This window comes from Amblyomma americanum, chromosome 1 (assembly GCF_052857255.1).
Source record: "Amblyomma americanum isolate KBUSLIRL-KWMA chromosome 1, ASM5285725v1, whole genome shotgun sequence".
NCBI lineage: Eukaryota > Metazoa > Arthropoda > Arachnida > Ixodida > Ixodidae > Amblyomma > Amblyomma americanum.
Window position 1 is genome coordinate 139,919,079 of NC_135497.1, and position 24,620 is coordinate 139,943,698.

Below are 24,620 nucleotides of genomic sequence, written 5' to 3' on the forward strand. Positions count from 1 at the left end.
CTCGTCGCGGGTTCCAGCTCGGCTCGGCGCTTCCATTCGCCCTTAATGCGGCCGACCCATTACTGCGCTCTTCCGTTATTGCCCGCGCGCAGTGTGGAGAGGGTCGAGTGCGTCGCGGTAAGAAATTGCGCCAGCTCAATCAAGATGGCAGCTCTCCAACCCCTGCGGCCCCCTCCGGCCCCGCCAGGTCGAGCCTGTCTCGTGCGAGACCACAAATGCAAACAGCTTCAAGCGAAACAACTATACCGCGAAGGGGAAAATCACTTAATTGAAGTGCGCGTTATTATATGAAAGAGCGAAGTTTCAGCTCCCCGTGAGCTCAATGCACACTTTCCGGCTTTCGCCATTTATGGCTGTCACCTGAGCTCGCAGAAATGAGCGGTAGAGTTTTGACTGCATGGGCGAGAATCCACCCCTAGTGAGGCAAGGGTTAAGGCTGGTTAAGGTTAAAGTTGGTGCTGGATAAGGAAACCTAAGCGTTCTGAACATTCAGTGGAACTATATAGTGGAACAAGTTGAACATTCAGTGGAAATATATCGTTATCCTTTCGTACACTTTTTTTTTTCTTCCTGCGGTAACGTAGCGGTACAAGATGCAGTTCAGCAATATCGACGGTTGTAACTAATAGCGGTTAGAGCGCTCGGCTACTGATCCGGAGTATCCGGGTTCAATCCCGTCCGCGGAGGCCGCGTTTCGATGGGGGCGACACGCAAAAGGCGCCCGTGAGCTGTGCGATGTCAGCGCACGTTGAAGGACCCCAGGTGGTTTAAATTAATGCGGACAAGGCGTCCCTCATAGTCCGTGTGGCGGTTCGGTACACCCTACAATTTACGCTTTAAACAGACAGAACTGGTTACAGCAAGCAGCCAGCGGAGCCATAAATAAGTGAATGCACTTGCAGGTGGGGATGGAGCTAGCTGCATGCTTCCCCGCCGTGAGGCAGCACTGCCAAAAGCAGGGGGCTGCAGGCTGTAGATGCGCGTTTGGCAACATTTCTGCACTTTGTATTTGACTCAAAGGGCAAACAAAAGACGGTGGGATTTTCCTACTGTTCGAAGCTGGTTCGACAAACGGCGTCGTATAACGCGACAAGCCGCAGTTCCTTTTCAGCTTGTGACATGTGCCTTTCAAAGTCAACTGTATGGAGACGCGCTAAACAATGGGAAGTATTGTACGTGTCACGCTGTCTAAGGCAACGTTTTTAGATCTCTTTCAGTTTGAAAGCTCCGGCGCGCGGAGTGTCGCCTTTCTCTTTCCTGCCGCGCGGTGGCGCTCGCCACACTGTTTGCCCCTCCCTATCGTCGCCGCCGCTGCCGCCGCCTTGTCAAAGTAGCGGATTGGTGCGCTCATTTGGAGGCGACGAGTCACATCCGACAGTCGTGAATTTCACACAAATATTCCGACTGCTTACTCTGTACACACCTATAAAGACCGGTCTGCGTGGAAGTGTGGAGGGTGCACCGAGTGCTGTGCTTGTAGGTATTCAAGACACACTGAAGAAATCGAGAGAATCACACCGCTGTAAGCAAGCGCACCTGCATGACCTGATTGAATCCAGAATTCTTGAGTTAACCTCTGAACCTAATGACTTGCCCCAGCACAGTGGCAGTGACCACATTTACTCCAAGGGAGAAGTAGATGAAAGCATATCATACTACTTTTCGGGCTATGTGGTGCATAAATTCAGCAAGAGTACAACATGCCCTTCCTGCATAGAGGATATCAGCTCCCCAGTGCCAGTTGTTGGCAGTGACTCGTACCTCACCGTGTACAGGAGCTTCGAGCAAGGCTGCCTAAAGCATCCTACAAAAAAGATGTTAGAGTTTACAAATATTGTAAACAGAGCAGTTTCAACTTCATTGAAAGAAGGCCCACTTTTCGCAGATATGTTTTGGGAGGTGTTAGACGAGTTGGAATTGAGAAACCTTGCGCGGCTTGGATGCGCAGAGCATATGGCCTCTTTTACATGCCAGGTGCTGAATTTTGTCATAGTTACACGCATGCACTTCTACGCGAGAGTTGTGAATCGCCGGCTGGAAAGCAGAGAAAAAGTCACCATTGCAAATAAAAAAGCTCGTCTTCTGTAGCCATTCCTTCCGTGTTTCGTAACAGGTGTGCCTGCATTCAGTGTTTGTGTGCATTTAAATAAATGCTCTAAGTGAACGTGAAAAACCCTGCTCTCTGTGCTGTGCTCCTTACGTCGGTAACAGAGCGCGGAATTTCGTGACTGTTCTAAAAACAGAACGGAACATGGATATTTTAAATCTTCCATTATGGTTCGTGAACTATTCACAAGAACTATTGATAGCGTTACGCCAACAGGCACTAAACTATCCAGGATAAACATCGTAAATACGATGCGATAGATAAAGCGCGAAGCAAGTAAACGATCGCAGTTTTTCGCGATCTTGCTTCAGCCTGCTCTTTATCTCACCCTTACTGCTCAGGCCAAACAGTTCTTTAACCATGAGACTGAAGTTTCTACGTGACAATTAAAAGACGGCCAACAAATTTGAATTCTGCGCGTTCGTTCGCGACGTTATAGCGGATGAGATCCGGCGGAGAAGGCTGCCGCAACCGCTGCCGAGCGCGAGCTCTCCGGGCCGACAGTGACAGCAGCGCCGCATGGTGAGTGGAAACGGAAGGGGGCCGCTTTCTCGTGCGCGGCTCGGTGGGAGCTTGCAAACTGAAAGAGATCTAAAAACGTTGGTCTAAGGGGCGACCGTGTGTCCTTGACACGGGCGCCGGCAGGGGCGACGTGCCGCGTTGTCTCGTCGAAAACGAAACGCGCCGCATTCGGGGCACGAAGGGAGCTTCCTCCTTCCGAGTGGTGCAGCGGCAAACAGCCACTCTCGCCCGAATCCCCCACGGCCGACCGCTGCCGACCGCTGCCGCTGGCGTCTCTCGACCGCGGCGTAAGAACAGGTGTCTCGTTAGCGGTCCCCTCCTCCTCTTTCAAGTTACGTATAACAGTGCCTTTGTTCGCTGTCGCTAGACGGCGCTCCAGATCGTCCACCAACATGCACGCTCTGCACGCCCAGCTCAAATTGCCTGCTTGACGGGGGCCGCTCTGATCATGTCCTTTGTTGGTTTTTTTTCTTTCAAAGCTTGCGCAACTTAATTGTGCAGCAGGAAATTTTAAGACAGCCGCAGTTGCAACAAGTCTAGCCAACGTGCCTTCGCTGAGATGGCTTTCCAGCACTTTGCGTAAGCCCGTAAGCACGCGGCACGCTTGCTGTGTCGGCGGCCATTCGGCGGCATGCACTGCCCCAGAGGAGGGGCTACCCGGCTGTCTCAGATCTACCGCGGCTCAACGCACAATCGAGTTCACGCCTGCGTCTGGTCGCCAGACAGACTTTATATCACTGAGATCCACAAGCCCACACTTGTATGATAACTTTAGCTACGTTGCAACAAATTAATAACCAAGCAGTGAAAGGAACACGCACAGGTACCACTGGGTTGACGAGCTTTTGTTTTCTTTGAGTAACAGTGCCCGATTATTCTGAAAATAAATAAAGGTCGGCAGCTACACTAGAGCGCGAACAATTTCCCACAGCGTCATGCGGACGGAACGCGAATATGTCTCTTTTGCTAGGTATACATACACCGTTTGAATAGCAAGCACAGCAAAGCAACCGTGGCTCCTGAAGGCACAAGGTCAAGCCACCGCAAACAAAGGTTTGCGATTGTATACGGTGCTGCTCGCAAAGATTGCACCGCACAGCACGAAGACTGCGACAGGCTGTGTTCATTTTTTTTTAGGCGGCATTCACGTTTTGTGCCAGGCTTGGCGCTACATACTAACGACACAGAATCGATACTATGATTATCGTCGCAATTTAGAATTTTAGTAACATCGCCCACGCCCCGTTAATATCGTTGCGCTAGTCCCGGGTGCCGAACGCGTAAGGCCAGAGACATCCGAGTACGCTATAAACGGCAGGCTTCGCGTACACGCTTCAGGAACTTACCGCAAGCAGGCCAGCAGTGGGCGAGGAGCTGCGTCAAGCACATGGATAGGCTGGGTCCAGCGCCACTTCCGCCAGCGCTAACGTGAGCCATGGCGCGCAGCCGCGAAGCCCATCCTCGCAGCTAGACTTCCCCGGCGCTCAGTGCGCAGTTATGATCGTGACGACACAAGCCGTCGCCGGCGAGAATTTTGCGGCCCAGCCGGGGGCAGAGACCAGGCCGAATCCGCTGCCTGCACGTCGTCTTCCTCTGGCCTACGCCCCCTGTGCGTGCCCGGGAAAACAAAGCGGCTCGTTTGTCGGAATGATCGACCACAAACATCGACCTTAGCCATCGATCACTGTGAAGCTGGCCGGGTATACGGCAGGCCAACGCGGTAATAGCCATGATGACTTCAACTGCCGCAAAGATTGGGAAGCCGCGCCAGTCCGAGTACGCTGCATAAATGCGAGGAGTTATGATCGGTACGGAGGTCTGCCTCCTGAAATGCGCTGCGTACGGTTGCGTAATTTCTTGGAGTAAAACAGAGGTCCCCTTCGCCGCAGAGAACAATGTTGCAATTTGTAATATTTGACAGGCTAGAATCATAAACGGCAATCGAACGATATTGATTGAAAAAGTGGGCACGCAGTCCCCTACTGAACTCTCCGCTAAAAGACCGTTCCTCGAGACCTCGAGTCACTGGGATCTATACGGTCGAGTTGTTTGTTTTGAAGTCTACTAGCTATGAACATCAATGCTTCGCGGCACTATCATCATCATCACGAGCCAGATTACGTGCACTACAAGCAGAAGGTGTCTCCCAATGCTCTCCAGTTACCCTGCCCTGTACCCAGCCGCGGCCACCCTTTCCGGCAAGCTTCCCGGCTTTCGGCAGCATTCGGCGACATTTTCCTTCCCTTGGGGATCTACACTGTTACCCCTACATACTATACGATCGATTTTACGCCGTATATCGCCAAACTTCATTTCGTCGTTTTTTTCTATTCACGTGGCTCTATTTGTGCATTTTAGGGTTACTCCTATCGTTTTTCTTTTAATATAACTGTATACAGTCTCGCAACAATGCAGCGCAAGTGATCAGCATTCCACATATGCCGCGTTTCCAGCCCACCGGTAGCGTTTTTACGTTTTTACTATGCGTTCTGGTAGCGTCACACGATCCCTTCAAACTCAAGCGACATCTTGGTGCGGCAAATCTGTGCGCCAGAAATGCAAGCCGCCCATCAGAGGGCGCTAGCAAACGTCCCATCGTGCTCCGTGTAAACTTGCGAAGCGGCGACTGATGCGGGCAGTAATCACGCGCGGATCGTCCAGCTGTTCCGCGCTCGTGGGCCGGCCACTCGCGCATGCAAAGTAGAGACGCGTGCTGGGCGTTGCGACGCGGGACCGGCCGTCTGTGTCTCCATGCCGCAGTGTGCGCGGATCAACTGGATGAAAACACCCGGACTCCTGGCGGAATGACGAAAGCGCGATATCCGCAGTTCCGCACGCGGAAGTTACCCTGGCGCGGGCAGCCGGCGAAGAGGAGCGTCGGATCGCGGTGGAAAATATGGTCGCGAGAATCACGGGAAACAGCCGGAAAAGGGCACGCATACGTATACATATCCGCAAAAGTGCAAGTTCCTCGGAACAGGATCGTGAAATGGACGTCGGCTGACGCACCGCATGCATGCGGTGAGCTGCACAGAGCGTTTAGTAGAAACGGCGAGGACAGGATTCATTGTGCGCGGTCGTCTAGACGGGAAATTGGGCCTTGTCGAATTTAGTTTTGACAGCGACAGGCGTTGCGCGACGGCGCCAGAGAGACGCATAAAAGTTCAATCCGATGATGACGGCTCACTATTGGCGATGTTCACGAACTATAGGCGGCGCTGTAGTCGAGCCAGGATGGCAACCGTAAAGAGGACTTGAACTTTGATCAGCCCGGGAGCATTAACAAGGTTTCTTGATTGCACGATTGAGTCACGTTTTTTTCACTGAGGGGGAAGCACCTAGTTTTAGCCCTGGACCAGGGGCCCCAACCCTGTTAAGACGGGCTGCAATAACTCATCGGAAGATGAAGAAGACAGCCCGCGACCGCTAATAACACATTTTAATATCAAATATAAATAAAGTTTTTCCTCCTCCTCCTCCTCCTCCTAGTCGGTGTAAAACACAGAATCGATGACAAACTGGATATCGTCAACCTGTGTCTGCAAACGTCCGCCGAGTGAGCGGAACCGCACACTGTCGTCTCCCCGTCCAGGAAGTTTTCAGCGATATCGGTTGGTTTGTAGGGGTTTAACGTCCCAAAGCAACTCAGGTTATGAGAGACGCCGTAGTGAAGGGCTCCGGAAATTTCGACCACCTGGGGTTCTTTAACGTGCACTGACATCGCACAATACACGGGCCTGTAGAATTTCGCCTCCATCGAAATTCGACCGCCGCGGCCGGGATCGAACCCGCGTCTTTCGGGCCGGCAGCCGAGCGCCATAACCACTCAGCCACCGCGGCGGCATTTTTTTCAGCGATATCAATTAAGGTCGACAGTGCTGTGTTTTTACATGGAGGAAAAGCCAGAAGAATACACGCACGTTTTACTGATGAGTTGTAAAGGTAGGCCGGGCTGTGCGAAATCATTGCATAACGCTGAAAGCTAAAATGGTTCGCGATGGTTTCGTTTTCGACCGCCTGCTGCTTGGATTTCAATTAAGCAAACTGAACCCCAGCAAGGCTTACGTGGGGCGATCACTTCATTCGAGCAAGCAAAGCCCCTTGTATGTACATTCGTGAGGAGACTTGTTTAGAGGGCTGGAGCTGTGAGCTGCGAGACAAACCGTATAGCGCGCAGGATGCTGTGTTAAGGGCAGTGTGATTGTTCCTTGCTTTCATTTTCTATGCAACTTTGCTTCAGCACTGAGCACTGGCCGTGGAACACGGTAGCTGTTGTAAAATTTCGCTTCGTTTACTCTGGAGAGGACCGCTCGAGCGCTACGATACAAGCCTGTTCACGTCTGTACGCTGCAGCGTGAACGCGATGCCATCGAGTTAGAGCGCGCCATCGGAGGCGCCACGCAGCGGGTAGCGCGGGTCTCGGGGCTTTGAGGTTTCACTTTGCGGACCGTGAAACACGGGTGTTTAGAATGAACAGAAACCAATACGAGAATATAAAACGCAGAGAGGGAAAAATAAAATGCAGGCGCTTTAACTGCAGCTTGTCTTTCGACGAGGCACAATTTCGCGAGTATTGCGGTTGCATCGTGGCAGCAATTACAACGACAAGCCACTATTATCACCGTAGTCGTTGAATTAAAACCAAAGAAAGCTATAATGGCACCGATTCCTTACGTGGAAGAAAGAAGTCGCCTACCTGAAAGTGCCGCGAACACACGACCTTTGACGCTGTGACTAGCACCCAAGGCTGCTAGCAGTGGTTAAGCGATAGAATAATACCTTCCGGCTTTTCCATCCCAGTGATGAACAAAAAGGTGCGCAGCATTGCTGCTGAGCTTTCTTTATGCCGGACGACATTCGAAATTGTTTGCTGCGCAGCACCAGCAGCACGCAGCTCGAATGTATCGGGCGAGTTCTCCGTAGACAGGATCGTGGCGCGGCCGCAGTGTGTGGCGTCTATGCCGTGAAAACAACTAGTATTTTTACAGGAAAACTATGACAGCAACGTCTGAATGGGCCGCAAAGCTCTCGAAATGGAACAAACAAACGCTTGCGCGCGCTGCCGATCCTCTTTAAAGGCGCACTAAAGAGGAATCTGAACTCGTATTTTTACCGCGGGAACTCGATCTACACGTTCCAAGCATTCTTAAAAACTTCGAATGATTGCCCCGTGAGACCGATTTCCTTAATTAAAATCGGATTAAACGTCCTGACTCCCGACTTTATTTTCTGACTCAACGTTCAAAGTATAGTCAACCAACGCGTGGAATGCCTTTCAGCCAGTCGCTTGGCGGCTTGCCTCCCTGCCATCGGCGGAGTGATACGTAAAGCAAATAGCCTTCGCTTATTTTTATTTCCGTGGGTCTAATTCGCGCCTATGTTGTCTGCGACTGAAACAATTTATTCACAGAAACCTAAAAAAACAACAAGAAAGCGAAAGCGAAGCCACCACGGATATGCCTGAATGGCACTCCACGCGTTGGTTGACTTCTACCTTCAGCGTTGAGTTCAAAAAAAGGCGGGAGCCGGGATGTTTAATCGGATTTAAATTAGGGAAATCGGCCGCACAGGACAATGATTAGAAGTTTCTAAGAATGCTCAGAACGTGTAGCTCGAGTTCCCGCGGTAAAAAGACGAGTTCAGGTTCCTCTTTAGTGCACCTTCAAGTGCCAACTCCAAGGGTGCTTCCTGGGCGTACGCGCCGAGCGCCGGCGCTCATGGCGTGCGCCAGAACTGTTTTGCGCATGCGCACTGCAGGAGACGCCAGCGAACCTCGGCGAGGCGCGGTTATCTGTCCATGCTGATATCAGCGCCAGCGCACGGACGCTCGCGTACGTGTCGGAAGCGGGGTCATGTTTACAACAATTGGAGGACCGCGGGGCTCTCGGTGACGCTTTTCTGCATGGAACAAACATGCTCAAACATGGAACATGGAACAAACATGGAACAAACATGTTCCCCGAACTTTTCTTCGCGGTTTAAGAAGTCCTTTCAGCGCCCCCCAGAACCTTTCCTTCACAGCTAGAAATTCTTTCCGTCGGGTCGAGAGGGGGAGCGAGCCAGCACCAGGAGCATGGAGGTGCATGCCCCTTTTCGACGCCCGTTCCGGCGTACGCCAAGAGCGCCGACGCTGGGCGCGTACGCCTAGGAAGGGCCCTTGGAGTTGGCCCTTTAGACTAGTTCGCGGCGCCGCCGCAGCGTGGCGTCGATTTCGTGAAATTGGCGGTAACGCGTTACAAGTAACGGCGTTACCTGTAACGCGTTACTTTTTTCGGTAACTTAGTAACGTACTCGTTACCATTTCGGAACTGTAACGGGTAACGCACTTCCGTTAAGATTTTTCGGTAACGTGAGGTGTCACGTTATTAGTTACTTTTTGTTAAAATTGTGACCCACTCCGCCCCCTTTTTATGAAAAAAAAGCGCAGGGCACCTTAAGTGATGTTGTAAATAAACAATATCTACACGTGCTTTCGACGACCCTTGTTGCGGCTCGCATGCATGCCAGAAAACACCTGCCCTTGACAACGCACCTAACTAAAAAAAAAGAAAGACATAATAGCCATAAAGTACGAAACACGTGCACAAACACGCATTCACACACTTGCCTTCACCTACCTCCCCTTCCCAAACCACTCACACACACAACTCTCTAAAGAGTGGAAACATGCGGAGCACTTTGGACATCACATTTTTCAGAATTACCTTAAATTTTTTGAGAGTGCAGCGATGTTTTCTGTGCGAAGTTAGAACTGATGATGAAATGTCATTTTCTGTTTAATGCCACAGTCAGAAAATGGCTTCACCATGTGCCACAGTTAGAAGCCATCACATGTAACTATACAGGCAACTTTAGGCCACTATAACATTGCTAAGCTCCTGCACATTTCTACGAAGTATTCTCGTTCAAACAGAATTTCGCGTAAAATCTTGTTTGGGCTAGAAGTGTTATGTGAAACGTGAGCCTTATAAAATTGTTATCGTAAGTTCTTAAGGCGAATACTAATTAAAATTAATGGCCATGAAGTAGCGGCAAAGAAACGTGCTGTACTTTTTTTCGGTAACGGGTTCCTTTTTTTAGCGTAATGAGTAACGTATTTAGTTACTTTTTTTCGGTAACGCCTACACTGGCACTGCCTATAAGGTACCAGTGCTGGAGTTTGCTGCGCGACGCTAGCGCTGGATTTCTCTCCTGGTGGAGAAACGCGACATCACTTTAGCGTTACGGCTGCCGGCTGCTACCGGCAAAGTCGGCGCAGCCAGTCTCCGCGAACACGCGCATGCGCTGCGGAACGCGCGCGCGGGGAGAGAGAGAGAGAGAAAGGCGCGTGCAAAACTGTCGCTGTTCGCCGTAAGTGAGTGTAAGTACAAGGGTGATAACGTTGGCAATGAGGAAATGGTTAGGTGCCGTGACAACATCCAGATTCCGTCGTCACACTGTACGTGTGACAACATCAGCAACCAACCGCTCGTAATTAGGAAGCCATAGATTAATTAAGGCAATCTTTCTGCCCGACAGGGGAGGGAGAGAAAGAAGGAGTCATATAAGTAAACCGCAAATATCACTGTCTGGCGAGGAACTGACTGTTAAAAACAACTTGTAAGTTTTTAAATCACTCAAGGCGTGCATCAAGTATATAGGTATATATAAAGAAAAGTGACGCGATGAGGCAAAGTTTGGGATAAAAATCTCTGGACCGCGTTATGTGTAAACGCAGAGTTGGGGATAAAAATCTCTGGACCGCGTTATGTGTAAACGAAGTCGACAGCTTTATTACTTTATTATTATCCGCCGGCTGGAGACCACACCTGTGGAGATTAAAGTGAAAATCCTGTTCTTTCACCTCTATAAGCGTGGTCTGAGAACAGCTGAGAACAGATCTAACGGCTTACTTTACGGAGCACGCGGTCCAGACACTTTTTTCTCTGACTGTACATTTGTTACCTAATTGTGTTTCAGTCATCGCATACTTTTGGCGACGGCTAATAAGAGATATCAAATCAGCAGACGTGTTCAGGCAGGTGGTGGAATTAACTGCCAGATTAGTTTCTCTTCTTCTGGACTGCTTCTGGCGCTCCATGTAACCTTTAAAAGAAAGTATAGTTGAAAATGAAAACGGAAACAAAAAGGAAAGAAGGCCATGGAAACGTGTGCCCTTTTTTACCGAGATTTCAATGACATTATCAGATAATATGTGCGGGACATGAAATGCAGCTAGATAGCCTACTGCACCACGAATCATAATTTTGTTTAACGGCAGCAACCATATGCCGATTTTCATCAGAGACAAACTGCAGTGAAAAAAACGAAGTTTCCACTGCTGGCTTCACCAGGCTGCCGCAGCTATCTAGTCTACTCATAACTGCGGGGACAGAGAGAGGGAGAGAGTGAGACGCGGCAAATCTGCAAGGCGCCACTGGAAACGCGACTGCCGGTGACACTTCGCGCATCCTTTCTCTCGTGCCACTACCGGCGCCTCGGGTCCAATGAGGCAAGTTGTCTCGTCTTGGCACCAAAGCGGCGGGGGGCGCTAAAAACGGGCACTCCATTAGTTCTGGCGAGGTACTCGCAGACGCCGTAATCGCGGTCCCAGACAAGCCCACTCCTAGCCGCACACGTTGTTCGGCAGTACACCGTCCTTTTATTTTTTGTTCCATGCGGGCGTCCATAGCGAACACTCCCGCATTGAGAGAATGAAAGCAAAAAGGGGAGCGCTGCGAAAGCAGCCTGATCGCGTAACGCGTCTGGGTCGCACACACCCACGAATCTCTCTTGCTGCTGTGTCAGCGCGCTTTTGTATAGGGCAGTGCTCGGCGTCTCCAGCCAGGCGCCAATATAAGCTGCATCCCAAAATACGAGTCGCGAAGGCACAGTACTCTACGGGAGAACCCCATCAGCCTGGAAAACCACCTGCTGGCAGCCCTACGTCACGAACAGCCTTCTTGTCCTTATAGAGAGGCAGAGAAATGTAACCGGGAAGAAGGCAGAGACTTCGGAACTTTTTTTTGAGTGTGTGTGTGTGTATGGGGGGGGGGGGGGGGGAAGCAGGTCTATGTTCTATTTAAATGTTCATTCAATTTTATTTACTTTTTGTTTATATTTTGATATTTCGCTGTTCAAAAGTGCACTTGTAATGCATATAAAACTTGAGTTGAAATGGGCAACATTATATATATAAAAATGTACACATGAGGAGTGATCGACTGCAGTAAACAAGTTCGTTTATGCTGTTTCAATGCTAGTAATCATGCTCCTGAGCAGAGCTCAGTCAATTAACAATTTCTGTTGGGGTATGATTGGTTTAGGTTACCGAAATTAAACGTTTTAAGGCTGGCTATGAAGCCAACGAGCTCAGCCCCACTGTGCTTTACATTTATAACGTCCTGAAATTGAAGCGTTTGTCAGGAATCTGATCTGAGTGCAAGAAGTTGGAGATTTGGGGGCAGGAGGGCGCTGCCCCTTCTAGAGAAATGTTGGGGAGTGGGTGGGCACCCCCCCCCCCCCCCCCCCACCCCACCGCCCTGTTCCGACGTCCGTGGAAGAAGGGCCATGGAGGTAAACAATACGTCATTGGCGACTGCATAGAGCAGCATTTTTTTTATGCTTTGATCTCCGCCTGATTGACTTGCATGGCCACGGCGCGATTCTAGTTTTTCTTTCCTGCCATGGCTTCTGCGGCGAGGAAGCCGTTTTCGGGCCACCATTTAGCAAAAGCGCACCATGACGAGAACAGCCTGCACGCCAAGTCCCTCGGTAACTGCTCGTTCAGCTCTGTATACCGCTTAAGGTAGGCCACGGAACGAGCCGCAGTGCTATTAACGGCGGCGCAAAATCTGCAGAGGAGAATTTGAGCGAAATGGCGGTTCTCGCTTTTCGCGCGAGAAGGACACAGAATGCTCTACGACGCAAAACGGTGCTCTCGATTTTGCGTCACCGTTTACGTTCCGCTCGATTGGCTGGTTGGCCAGCAGACGCTGCGGGACTTGCACGGACCCTCGAGCGCCGGCCGGGACGTCATTTCGTGACGTCCGAGAACCTCGCATGCCACCGCGGCCGCGCGAACGTTCGCGGACGAGTGGGCGTGGCGAACAAAGCGCGGAGCGCCGTCCGGCCCCGCTTCTTCGAACGTCGCTCGGCGCATGCAGCACGGGAGCTGACGCGCTTTTCTTCTCGCGTGCTCAGATGCGCATGGCGAGATCGCATAGGATTTAAAGTGATTGTAGTACAGCGCTCCGCTCGTCGGCACGCAAGCGGCTCGGAACACGCGGCCGTGGGCGCCATCAGCTCAGAACGACCGATGACCTTCGGTTGCAGCATGGCGGAGGCAACGCGCTAAAAACAGATCGCTCTGCTGATGCCTTTGCGCGTCGCTGCGCGCGCGGGCGATATGCCGACAAGTCCTCCCCCTCTCGTACCACGCGCCTTTATGGCGAGCAAAACACATCGTTTCTCGAAGGGCCGTTCGGCGAACGTCCTTCAGGTAATGCACGACGCTGGTGCATGTATAGCTGAATTGTCGGACGGCGCCTTGCAATTGATAGGGGCCAATTTTAGAACGAATGCCTCTGCTCATGGATCGTTGGCTGCAACGTTAAGCAGGCGCGTTTCCATTGGGAACACAAGCGCGTGCGCGATTCTCAATGACAAAAGCGAGGCATGAAACGAAACTTTAGAAAAGAATCCTGGAGTGACCAACGAGATCCAAGCTTTTGGAAGTTAAAGCGTATTTTCCAACACGACGAAGGGTGTAACTAGTGCTTAATGTCTGGCTGCATCGAAGGGCAGTCCTCTAGTGATTCGAGCACAGGTGGAGAGGGAGATAAAGAGGGAGAGAGAGAGAGAAAGCGACTGGCGGCCTGTTTTACACACCGGGTTATATATACAGGATAAATCATTTTTAAAGGTCGTTGTTTGCTCAGTTTATGCCACAGTCCTGTAACACACGATCCCACACGCTCTGCCAGTGCGCTTGTTGTTCTGTAGCCTTGGAGCTGAGCGGCCAGCTCTGGACTGACGTCGTGGTCATATATGCAAGACGTGTGCTTAGACTGACAGAGTTAAAGACGAAAACACGAACGGTTAAGCGCTAGTCTTTCGTGTTATCGTCTTAAGCGCACGTCTTGCATATGAACATGTTCCAGCTAGCCCCAGTCACAAGCACTTCTTGACTGGGGATGTGAGGGCACTGGTTTCCCTTTTCCTTCCACCTTTTGCGTAGTGCTGCCAACTTTGTATTTGTCTCCATCTCGTGTTTAGGAAACGATTCTTACTAAAAATCAGAGCGAAAATCTTCGAATGACAGAGAATAAATGTTCCGGCCACCATTGACAAGAACAAAAAATGGTTGCTTGCATCGGATTCGTGCAGTTCCTAAAGTCTAGCACGGGTGTCTAGATCCATTCTCAGTATTGGTGGGGAGTCTGAGACCCGCCGAGACCGCCTGACTCTAAGCACTGGTGTAACCGTCGGAGCGCAATAAAAGCAAACATAGAAAGGCCGTATCTCTCTTTTCGCGTAGCGTACTTCACAAAGTCAGTTCAAAACAACACTTGAACATGTGCGTCCTCATCTTATAAGCTGCCTTCGACTAACGCACGAGTGCTCTCAACGCCCCACATTTCGACAACACGCGGAACGTTGCTGCCAAACAGCGCGACCGGAACGTGAAGCCAGGGAAACTCAAAATAAAGCGGACGTTATTTTCAGTGCTGCTTTCTTTGTTCGCCGGCCATGGCAACAATCTGGCAAGTGTCCCACCGCTCTTTACAGAGCTGTATTAAACCCTGCTTCTCGCGTCCCCTTCCCCCGCTGTGAGTGCTGTGCACTGCGTCGCGCGCAGAGGAAAGGACTGAATGTCCTCAGATGGCATGCCGAGGTTATATAGTGCAGTCTGGAAACGACAAAGGAGTGGAGCGTCACGGGTCGCCACTTTGTCCGCAGCGTGTCGCGAACAAGAGCCGTCCTGCACACAGACAAACAGCCGCGGCTTCCACGGAGACAGAAATGAAGAGTGACGCCTGCCGCCGCGTACAAAATGACTCCCGGCTGCCCCTTTACGACGGCGTGCCATGCTTCTAGCGGGTGGGTGCAGTGCTTTTCACTCCAGAAAAACCCGAATTCCGTCGCACCGCGGGCACTCTTTATTCTAGCGCCTTGGACGCCGTCCAAACGAAAGACGCCGGCCGGGACCAGGCGCTGCTGCTTTTACTGCCGTCACATACTGTGCCTGCGTTCGCTCGCTTCGGCGTTTCGTGTAGCGTGTTTGTCACTGCGAATCGAATGTCACTTGGCGCTCGGACGGGCGCGGAGGGCGAACATCGCGCGAGCCGTTGACCGACCGCAAGCGGACGTCTTTTGTTTTGCTCGCGACAGGCGCAAATACAGCGTCTCTGGGAAAACAGCGAGAGCGATAGGACGCACTCCTATGTGCGTGCCGACGAATCTTTCTCGTCTGTGCGTTCACTTCCTCCGTGCTTACGCACGCAAACGCCGCAAAACACAGCCAGAGTTAGGCTCAGCAAGCGAACAGTCCACGAAGAATCGCACTCCCCGGGTGAAGTATACGGCCGTTACGGGTGTACACTATATTTTCTGGGTTCCATGAATACAGCGCACGTGCGGCGCCTTTCTTAAGAGTGTGCCGTAAGCAGTCCGTAAAGCGCTTCAGGCACGTTTGTTGCGAACGCGCAGCGGTCCTCCACGCCCTTGCCACTGCGCATGCTCAGCTCCAGTACGTAAAACCGGTATACGTCTCCGCTAATACGTATCCGGTATGCTAGATCTCTCTAATGAAGGCAAGTGCTAGGCGGCCGTCAGTCCGATGGTTCAACTACTAAAGAAACTTCTTCTTGTGGCCTTTATGTGCCCTCAACAGGCCATGCCCTTTCTTACCGGCTGCAGCGGAGTACCTCCTCTACAACAGCTGAGCTTCACGGCATTAAGGAAGCTGTTTCTTACATCCTGCGCCGAACCGCCGGCCGTTGGGTTATCTTCACCGATTCAAAAGCATCTCTGCAGATCCTGGCCAACCTGCTGAAGAAAACGAATCACCAGCCAGTTTCCCTGGACATTGGGTATATCCATCATTTAGCTATTGCCGCAGGCCACTGCATAACATTTCAGTGGGTACCTGCTCACTGTGGCATTATGGCTAATGAAAAAGCAGATGAAGCGGCCCGTAAGGGCCATCAACATCAGAGATACATTCGAAGTTTTCTCACGAAATCTGATGCGTCCCAAATGGCTAAAAGTTTTGCGTACGAAGAAACGTATCGGCTTTGGAGTTTGCCGACACATCAGTACCAATTTCTTCACTCAATCGACCCACATCTTAGATCAAGACTCTCACCCAGAATTCCTCGACAACTCGAAACACTTTATCACCGACTTCGTCTGAATCCTGCATATACAAATGGCCTGCGATACCGTTTTGGACAAATGAACAGTCCGCATTGTGACAACTGTGCTTCGATAGAAACTGTGGAACATATCCTGCTTGAGTGCCCTGCGTATGCTAACGAGCGTGCGTACTATGAACATTGCATGCAGAAGCTCTGCCCAGTGCCCCTAACAATGGACAAAGTTTTAGGCCCCTTAGCCTGCTTCAGGCAACAGAGACTTGCAATGAACTTTCTTTTTACATATTTAAAAGACATTGGACATCTCGATAAGCTCTAAATTCACTTGCAGGTTACCTTCATGCATTCTTCTTGCAGTGAACTTTGTCAGCCCATTCGTCGGACTATGCACTCCATCATTCCATAGGTTACATCAATACTCGCCACTGCATCCTTAGTACCCATTTCATGGCTGCATTTTATCTTCGTTTTTTTTTCCACCTCTTCCACGCTGCTCTCCTTCAGTCTTTATCTCCCAAATTCTCCTCCCTACGCAGAGTAGCATGCCAGCGATATTGAAACGCCGGCTAAATTCTCTGTTTCTTCATTAAAGAGTCTCTCTCTCTCGTCAGTCCGAGCGCTGAGGGATTTTTTAACAGCGCGAGTTAGCCGTGTGCGCGAGGAGGCACGCGACTAAATCCCGGCTTACGGGCTCATTGTTTCTCCTGCGCTCAGGCTCAGGTTTGTGCAGCTGTGTATGCAGCTGTCTTGCTTGGTATGCCAGCGAGCAAATATTTCCCTTACCGGCCATTCTTCTTTTCTTAGTTTTACTGGCCAAGGCGTGCAAGGGTTTCTCAAAGTTGCATTCGTTCTCTAACGCTTATGTTACCATCTATAAGGTAACGGACAAAACAAGTTATTACCGGGTTACTTCTTGCAGGCTGTAGACACCCCGCAGAAAAAAAAAAAAAGTTCTATGCGTGGAATCAGTGTAATTCATTTTTCTTTCATTTTTTTGTCTGTGTTGTTGATGGAAGTTTCTGGGATTCAGGCGGAATAAGATTAGAGAATGAAACGTTAAGAAATAACACACTAATGCAGCTTTTCTCATGCACTGCCGTGTTTCGGAAGCTCATAGCTGAACTCACGGCCTCCGCTATCGGTTAGAAGCTTGCGTACGTGCTTTCGAAAGATTTCTTCTTTCTTACGAGCGGACGCGCAAAACAGTGGAGACTGCGGCGATGAGGCTACGGCTACATGTACGTGTACGGCTCTCGTTTTTGCCAATGTCCGAAGAAACACGTATTACCCGAAAACAAGCGTGAATGTGCGACGTCGCCCGTTACCTCTGCCACGGCGACGTTGCGAACGCAGCAAGTATATACATATGGTGAACAGCGGAGAGTCCGAAATCGTTCAAAGTACGTGTATTATCATCATCATCATCATTTATTATACCCTTAAAGGCCTCTGTTGAGGCATTACATAAGGGGGGGGGGGAACAAAGCAAATGCAACTAAGAATAATACGTTAATACAACAAAACATAATGCAATACAATAAAATGAAAAACGATACATCACAATACAACGTTGGTCAATAATGAAGGGCACAAGGCTGAATTAGGCGGTAACAACTACAACAACAACAAGAAAAATAATAAGTTAACTGGGTTAAGTTTGAGAAGTGTCTTTTATTCAGTACAGTGATTAATTAATGCCTGTCGAAATTTAGTAGCGTCGCGCTCGTTAACAATGTAGTCGGGTAGCAGGTTCCAATTTTCTATTGCAGTTGGAAGAAAAGATTTATTAAATGCCAAGGTCGATCCATGTATACGTTGAATGCTGAGGAGGTTAAACAGGCGGCGCGCCCAGCAACGCCCAGTTTTCGAACCGCGGAGATTTGGCATCGGATAACACGCGTGCGCGCCCTCAACTTTCCGTACCGTCAGCAGCCTGCAAATAACGCGACTTTTAAAGCGGCATCGTGAAGCCGACTGCGCTAAGCCTGTCGTTGTATCGTTGCGACACTTTCAAGTATATAGGCACACTGACGACCGCGCGTGCAAAAAGGGAAGCGTCATTATTTCGAGCGGCAACAACTCGAGAGCAGCGCCGACATGAACGCGCCATGTGGCTTCCCTTCGCCGCCGCGCAAGACGCCGCCAACGGCTCGTTTCGCATTCATGAAGGTTGTCTCGTTGGGCGCTCGTATTGCGGGAAGAATTAGAAGCGCTTCTCCGCGCCACTTGCCCGCTGTCGGAAAACCAAGTCGGAATTTCCGGGAATGCGATGCTTATCTAGGTAGAAAGAAGAAAAAAAGCCCCGTCGATGTGGACTCGCATGCACCGGACTGCCTGTCGTTCGTTGGGGACGCTTTTGTTCTTCAGCGAACAAAGACAGCGGCTTTCACGCATTATACGTATACACAGGTATTCACAATGGCAGGGCCCTTCCGCTTTGAGCTTGAAGTGATTCATGGCTGGGTCGATCAGATAGCGTGGCGCAGTATAGAAGATAAATCATTTCGCAACTATAAGTGGTCGGAAGAGCACGCGCAAGAGCTCGCTGAAAGCGTACTTACCTTCTAGAGTCAGCGCATTGAAAGCCAACGCGACCAACACGTGCGCACTTACACCTGCTCTCTAGCACGGAAAGCGTCTCTCGCCGCAGCCTGAATACATCCTGCCTATAGCGTATAAAGAAATAATACTATATAGTGTATAATAAACAAGCACAGAACAGTATAGTTTACACCACGCCGGTGAGTTCAAAAAGTGATCGCGAGACAAAGAAGTGCGTATTATCGCAGTCACTGCAACTGTCTCGCACGTAATGAGCGGAGAATACTTGGATTTCGCGCCGCAGCTGCTATTTGTGGCATCGTGACATGCGTGTTGTGGACATTCGCGTGCTGTTTTAGTATGCCTGCGTTTCGACCGTCCCGTTTAACTAACTGAGCTGACGGTCCTGTTTTAGTGAGTTGGAGGGGTACTGTTACGTTGTGGGCAATTATTATTACTTTTGTTTGTAAGCGATGTTTATTGCCTCCGGGCATAAATGAGGTATGTAATGATGGATGAAACAAAATGATGGTTAAATAAATTATAAAAAAAGGTAGGCCAATCTAATGAAGTCGAGGAATGAGCGGCGATGCGATAGACCAGCTGCGGCCGGGTGCCGAATTCTCGTCGGCATCAGTGCCGGGCAAATCACAGGAGACGGTGAATATCGGCCTCAGTATTCCGGGATAACTCTACAACAAAGACTGGAAATCAGAAAGCACATTAGAACGCGGAAAATAAAAAGCTAGACAGGCCAAGGTGCAGCGTTAAGCACGGATAGCTATGATTTTCGCCGTTTTCAGGTTCGTTATGTGCCCTGATTTTTTGTTCTTGCGCTGTGTAGACATGGCTTGAGGCGAGGAGTCGGAGTAGCGAAGGCAAACACCATGAAAAGAAACGGGGTGCGAAGCGTCCTTTAAAGCGCCCACTTGTACTCAGCCGATTGAGTAACCGCCGACTGTCGATGCGTTTTAAACTGGAATTGGATGCTCGAGGCTGCTTTAAAGCAAGTATGGTTAGTCCCATTCGAATTCCTCACATTAGGTTTTATTGCCATTTGTTATGCGCAGGTGAAGTTACCACTAATGCGCTACGTGTGAATAAAACTAATGAGAAATAAACAGGAACGAAAGACAACTTGTGCAGGTATGGCGGCTGCATGGTGTAGACATGGTGCAGATACATGGCGGCTTTGGACTATGGGACAAACGCACCTACTCCATACGTATCAAATCCCACTGTATCAAATCCCACCAAGAGTATTTCGGCCCTATTTCAGGTCGCGTCTCTTCTCAAGATCACCATAACAGCTGGGAAAAGTAATATAATAATTGTTTTTTTTTTTGGGGGGGGGGGGAGGAAATGGCGCAGTATCTGTCTCATATATCGTTGGACACCCGAACCGCGCCGGAAGGGAAGGAATAAAGGAGGGAGTGAAAGAAGAAAGGAAGAGAGAGGTGCCTGTACTGGAGGGCTCCGGAATAATTTCGACCACCTGGGGATCTTTAACGTGCACTGACATCGCAAAGCACACGGGCGCCTTACCGTTTCTCCTCCATAAAAACGCAGCCGCCGCGGTCGGGTTCGAACCCGGGGACTCCGGATCAGTAGTCGAGCGCCCTAACCACTGAGCCACCGCGGCGGGTAGGCAAAATTTACGGATTCCACATTTTGCACCTAGTGAATTGTGGTCAATGCAATGAAACCGCGGTCACCCATGAAAGCGCCCCTTTTTCGCCATCCCTCGCTAATTAATGCACAAACCCATAGCACAAAACGGCTCTGCCCTGTATAGCGTCGTTACGACCTCTTGCCGCGTCGGACGACCATTTTATACCCACGTAAGCGGTATTAACGCGATCTGTTTAGCCCGCAATGCAACAACACCAGGGACGAAGCGGAAAAACAAACAAAAAAAAGGAACAGACCCGCGAGCAGCCTGACAGCCCTAATATAGATCAATGGCTATTGGATCGATTTATAGAGGACGTGACGACCGGGACGTTTTTTACCAAGATTGATGGCGGTGGCTGCGTCCATCAGGAGACTCACGACGCCAGTCGGAGAGGACGGCGGTGGGGAGAAATAGCGCGGAAGGCTGGAAGGACGCGCAGGGATCGAGCGAAAGGAAGAATGACGCATTTTCCCCGCGCATCTGGATTAAAAAGTCGTCAACACCAGGCTGGCGCCAACTCGTCTCTCAAGGCTTGGAACATTCACTCGTGTTATTTCACAGTTGCGGCGGCCTATAGCACTCCTCCTGTAAGGCAAACCGGCGCCTTTCCAGCAAAAGAAGGTATCCTCAGCGCGGCCCTGAAGGTAGAAGAAACAAGAGCGCTGAGGTTTGCATTGCTCATCGAGAGTAGGTGGGAATAGCACTACTTAGAACTACCAGTGATGCGTCCAGGTTATGCAGGTTAATAATATTAATAATAATAATAAACGTGTGTGCCACGTTCCGTCAATTGATTTGTGCTCTCGATACCCCTAGTTCACGGCTACTGCTTATCGGATTAATTAAATTGAAGCGAAGTGGCAGAAGCGCCTTTAAAGGTACAACTAGATCTACACGCTCCAAGCATTCTTAGAAACTTGGAATTATAGTCCTGTGCGGCCGATTACCCTATTAAATCGAATTAAACGTCCCGGCTTCCGCCATTTTTTTCAACTCACCTCCGAAAGTAGGAGGAGTCAACCAACGCGTGCAGTGCCTTTCAGTCAGTTCCGTGGCGGCTTGCCGCTCTGCCATCGGCGGAGTTATACATAAAGCAAAGAGTCCACGCGTATTTTCAGTTCCGTGGGCCTAATTTGCGGCTATGTTGCCTGTGACTGAAAATATTTATTCATGGAAACTTGAAAAAGCAAAATTAAAGCGAAATCGACTGGCTGAAAGGCACTCCACACGTTGATTGACTCCTCCTACTTTCGGAGGTGAGTTAAAAAAAAAGGTGGGAACCGGGACGTTTAATTCGATTTAATAGAAAATTCGGCCGCAGACGACAACAGTTCCAAGTTTCTAAAAATCCTCGGAGCGTGTAGATCGAGTTCCCGCCGTAAAAAGACGAGCTCAGAATCCTCTTTAGTGCACCTTTAAGCGATTTCGGTGCACAGTTTATTTCATTTTGCAACACTGCCAAGGAAGATCCGGGATAGTATGCAATTCAGTTGGAAAACGCCGTCACTCCAAGTTTACAAACGTCATATGTCGACAACGCATGCGAACGGGTTGAACTGGAAGCGCGCCAGGGAGACGCGCTTGCCTAACATAGCTGGTAATTGCGTCGTGCTGCGGCGCAACGCATCCGTACCAAACATGAAAGTGTCAAACAATGTTTGCGATCGAAATTTGGCACCTTACAGATGATGGAAATCCTGCTCCTACAAACTTTCGCGTAGACAAATATGAGCCCCCTAAAGACCGTCTCTGTTGTATTCCTTCTATACTTCTCGCCACACAAATACACGCGCAAAAGCGGGCCCATAATGCTCACGGCTAGAAAAAAAAGGACATCAATGCAAAGTGCATTAATTGGCTATTCGCATGACTTGGTGCAGAGAAGTTTGTGTGGCGTATCGTATATATATATATTTTTTTCACCAGTGTTGAGTAGAGGACGAGGATCGAACCAGTCGCATAACGGAAAGGCAAATAGAGAGAGAAAGAGAGGGGATATAGAGAGAGAGAGGTACCGATTGCACACAGCGAACGAAGAAAACGGGTAAGGGAACGTGAAAAGCAGAAGGTGCTGGCTGCGGGCGGCAAGCACACGCAGCGCGCACGTTTGGGCTCCGAGCCAGCCCTGCATGAAAGCGAATAGCCACGAAGCCCATCAAGTGAAAAGCACTCTCCCCCTTTTCTCTCTTGCTTTCCTTTTGCGCGCTCCACGTGGAGTACAGGCGAGGCCAATCCGCAGCGCGTCGCATAGATCAGGATTGCGAATGCGGCCGCGGCGGACTTGACCCACTAATCCCGACGCAAGCGCGCAGCCGGCACTGAACTACGCCCAGGTACAGGGGAAGCAGCAGACGAGAAAATAACGAAACACGAAGCGCAGTGGAGGCCGCGTGCATGGATACTACTACTACTACTACTATACTCCGTCCCAGTGGTCCCAAGCACTGCCGTGAAAACTGCAGTGCACTGCTCGTCCCCGCAAGTTGACATGTAGACGAACCATCGCCACATCACGCAAAATATCTGTAATTATCTTCCGAGCCATAAGAAGCCCTGGCAACGATTGTTTCCTTAACTCCACGCGTGCGAGTCGGCGCGCGCATGTTAGGCCGAAACGCTCGATTCTTAAAAGACTGGTTGCAAATTCCATCGCAGCCTTCTTTGTTCATTATTATTTTTTTCACGCATACAGCAGCAGGTGAGCCTCCGTGCGCGCAAGCTCTGCCCAGTTGTTCACCGAACAGCTAGACGCTTAACACATTCCGCGCACGATACAATACGTCGAACACTCTGTCTCTCTCTCTCTCTCTCTCACCGCGCACAAATCAACTTAGAGGCTGAGCAGAGAGTAGATACGGTAAGAAAAAAGAAAGAAAGAAAGACACACGACTGCTTCTGATTGATTTCGCACTGAGATGATGTCCGTGGGAAGAAAAATTACGAAGAAAACGCTCGCCGGCGTTCCAGCTAAACAATTCGCAGCCTTTTCAATCCCCTCTTCGCGGCCGCATGTCAGCGCGAATTTACTGCCGCACATTGTCAGCACAGCTGTTGTGGTGTGGCTGAAAATACTTGGTAAAGAACGCCTCGACTTCAAACAGCGGGGTTCCAACATAAAGCTGCGTGCGCACGCGTGTGTAGTGCAGATCACACGCAAAAAAAAAAAGAAATGAAGGGAAAAGGTTTTGCCGTGATTTATAACATGCATTGAACAAAAACGCTGCTCTCGTCGCAAATAAGACAGCTTTTAGTAAAGCGATGAAACAAACGAAACAGATGCGATAACCAAACTGACTCGGAACACGGGTGCGTTTGCCTCAACAACAAGGCCCTATAGAAGGGTCCAGGTACCTACACACGAATAACATTCGAACGCTCACCTCGCCGGCCTACAATTTGTGACCATTAGCCTGCTTGCAAAGAGCTCGGGCACTAAGCGTCCCACCTTTGCCGGTGTGGCTTCCGAGCGAGCGGCTCGTTCGTCCTTGAGCGTGTTTTCGCCAGTGTATGCGCGATCCGAAGCGCACTCGTGCAGTCTACACTCGCGCCAGCCGATTGCCGAGTGGCCGCTTGCGTGCGTGTATTCCTCGACTTTCCACGGCATCACCGCGACTGCGCGTGCCGTATACTCGCATCCCCTGACCGCCGTTCACCGTGTCCGAGAGTGTGGACGTCTGTCATGCGCCGGAAGTCGCTCCGCGCATAGGGGTAACTTTTTCTCTCCATAAGTATATAGCGTAGAAACTCTTCCTGCTTTCGCATTACGCTGCAGAACAATACCGCAACCGTTCGCACGGGTCCAAGAATTACAGAGGTATAGGCTACGTGCACAACCGCGTGTAGAGGCTGGAAGCAACACACGTTGATTTACTCTGTGTCACATTGGTGTCGAAGAAAAAAAAAACAAAAACAATACGCGTCGCTGCATACAAACGCTAGCCCTTTGCGGCAACAAAGCACGTACGCGGCACCCAATAAGGTTGTGCTCACAATGCAGTCGTGGTGGCCACATTGTACTCTAGTGCCACATTGAACGTCGACTAGCGGACCCGTATTGGTCAACGCGAAATAAGCTAACGTCGCTTATTACAGACGTCACGTTAGCTTTAAGCACGACATGTGGAATCCTATCGCTTTCACGCCGCCGATGAGCGCGCGGTTTTCCAGCACAGTTCGCGCCCTGTCGGCGCGTTTCAGAGACGCGTGCAAGCGAAAGACAGACGACGCCAGCAAGGGGCACGCGCAAATAGGAAGGAAGGCGCCGCAGCTGCGTTCACAACGCTGGCCCGGGATCACGAAGCGAGGGACGGGGGCGACGCGCCTACCTGCTTGCGCGCAGCAGCTGCGCCTGTGCCACCTGCGTTCAGGTCGCTGCGGGGCCCCGGCGCCGCGCAGGCGTCGGAGTCGCGCCGCACGG

The 24,620-nt window shown here is 50.5% G+C and overlaps 1 protein-coding gene across 5 annotated transcripts in view; it reads right to left on the bottom strand.

Moving 5' to 3' along the window:
- Window positions 1-24,620, bottom strand: part of LOC144113745 (carbonic anhydrase 1-like) — a 91,661-nt gene that overhangs the window by 45,702 nt on the left and 21,339 nt on the right. The window contains exon 1 of one of the 5 annotated variants that reach the window (XM_077647047.1): window positions 3,976-4,181. The exons of 2 other annotated variants lie outside the window; for them this stretch is intronic. In XM_077647047.1, the coding sequence (XP_077503173.1) occupies window positions 3,976-4,066 (91 nt within the window). In that variant the 5' untranslated portion in view covers window positions 4,067-4,181. Of the gene's footprint in view, window positions 1-3,975; window positions 4,182-24,620 lie in introns of those variants that run through there. 2 more of the 5 variants (XM_077647043.1, XM_077647041.1) reach the window with 2 other exon arrangements.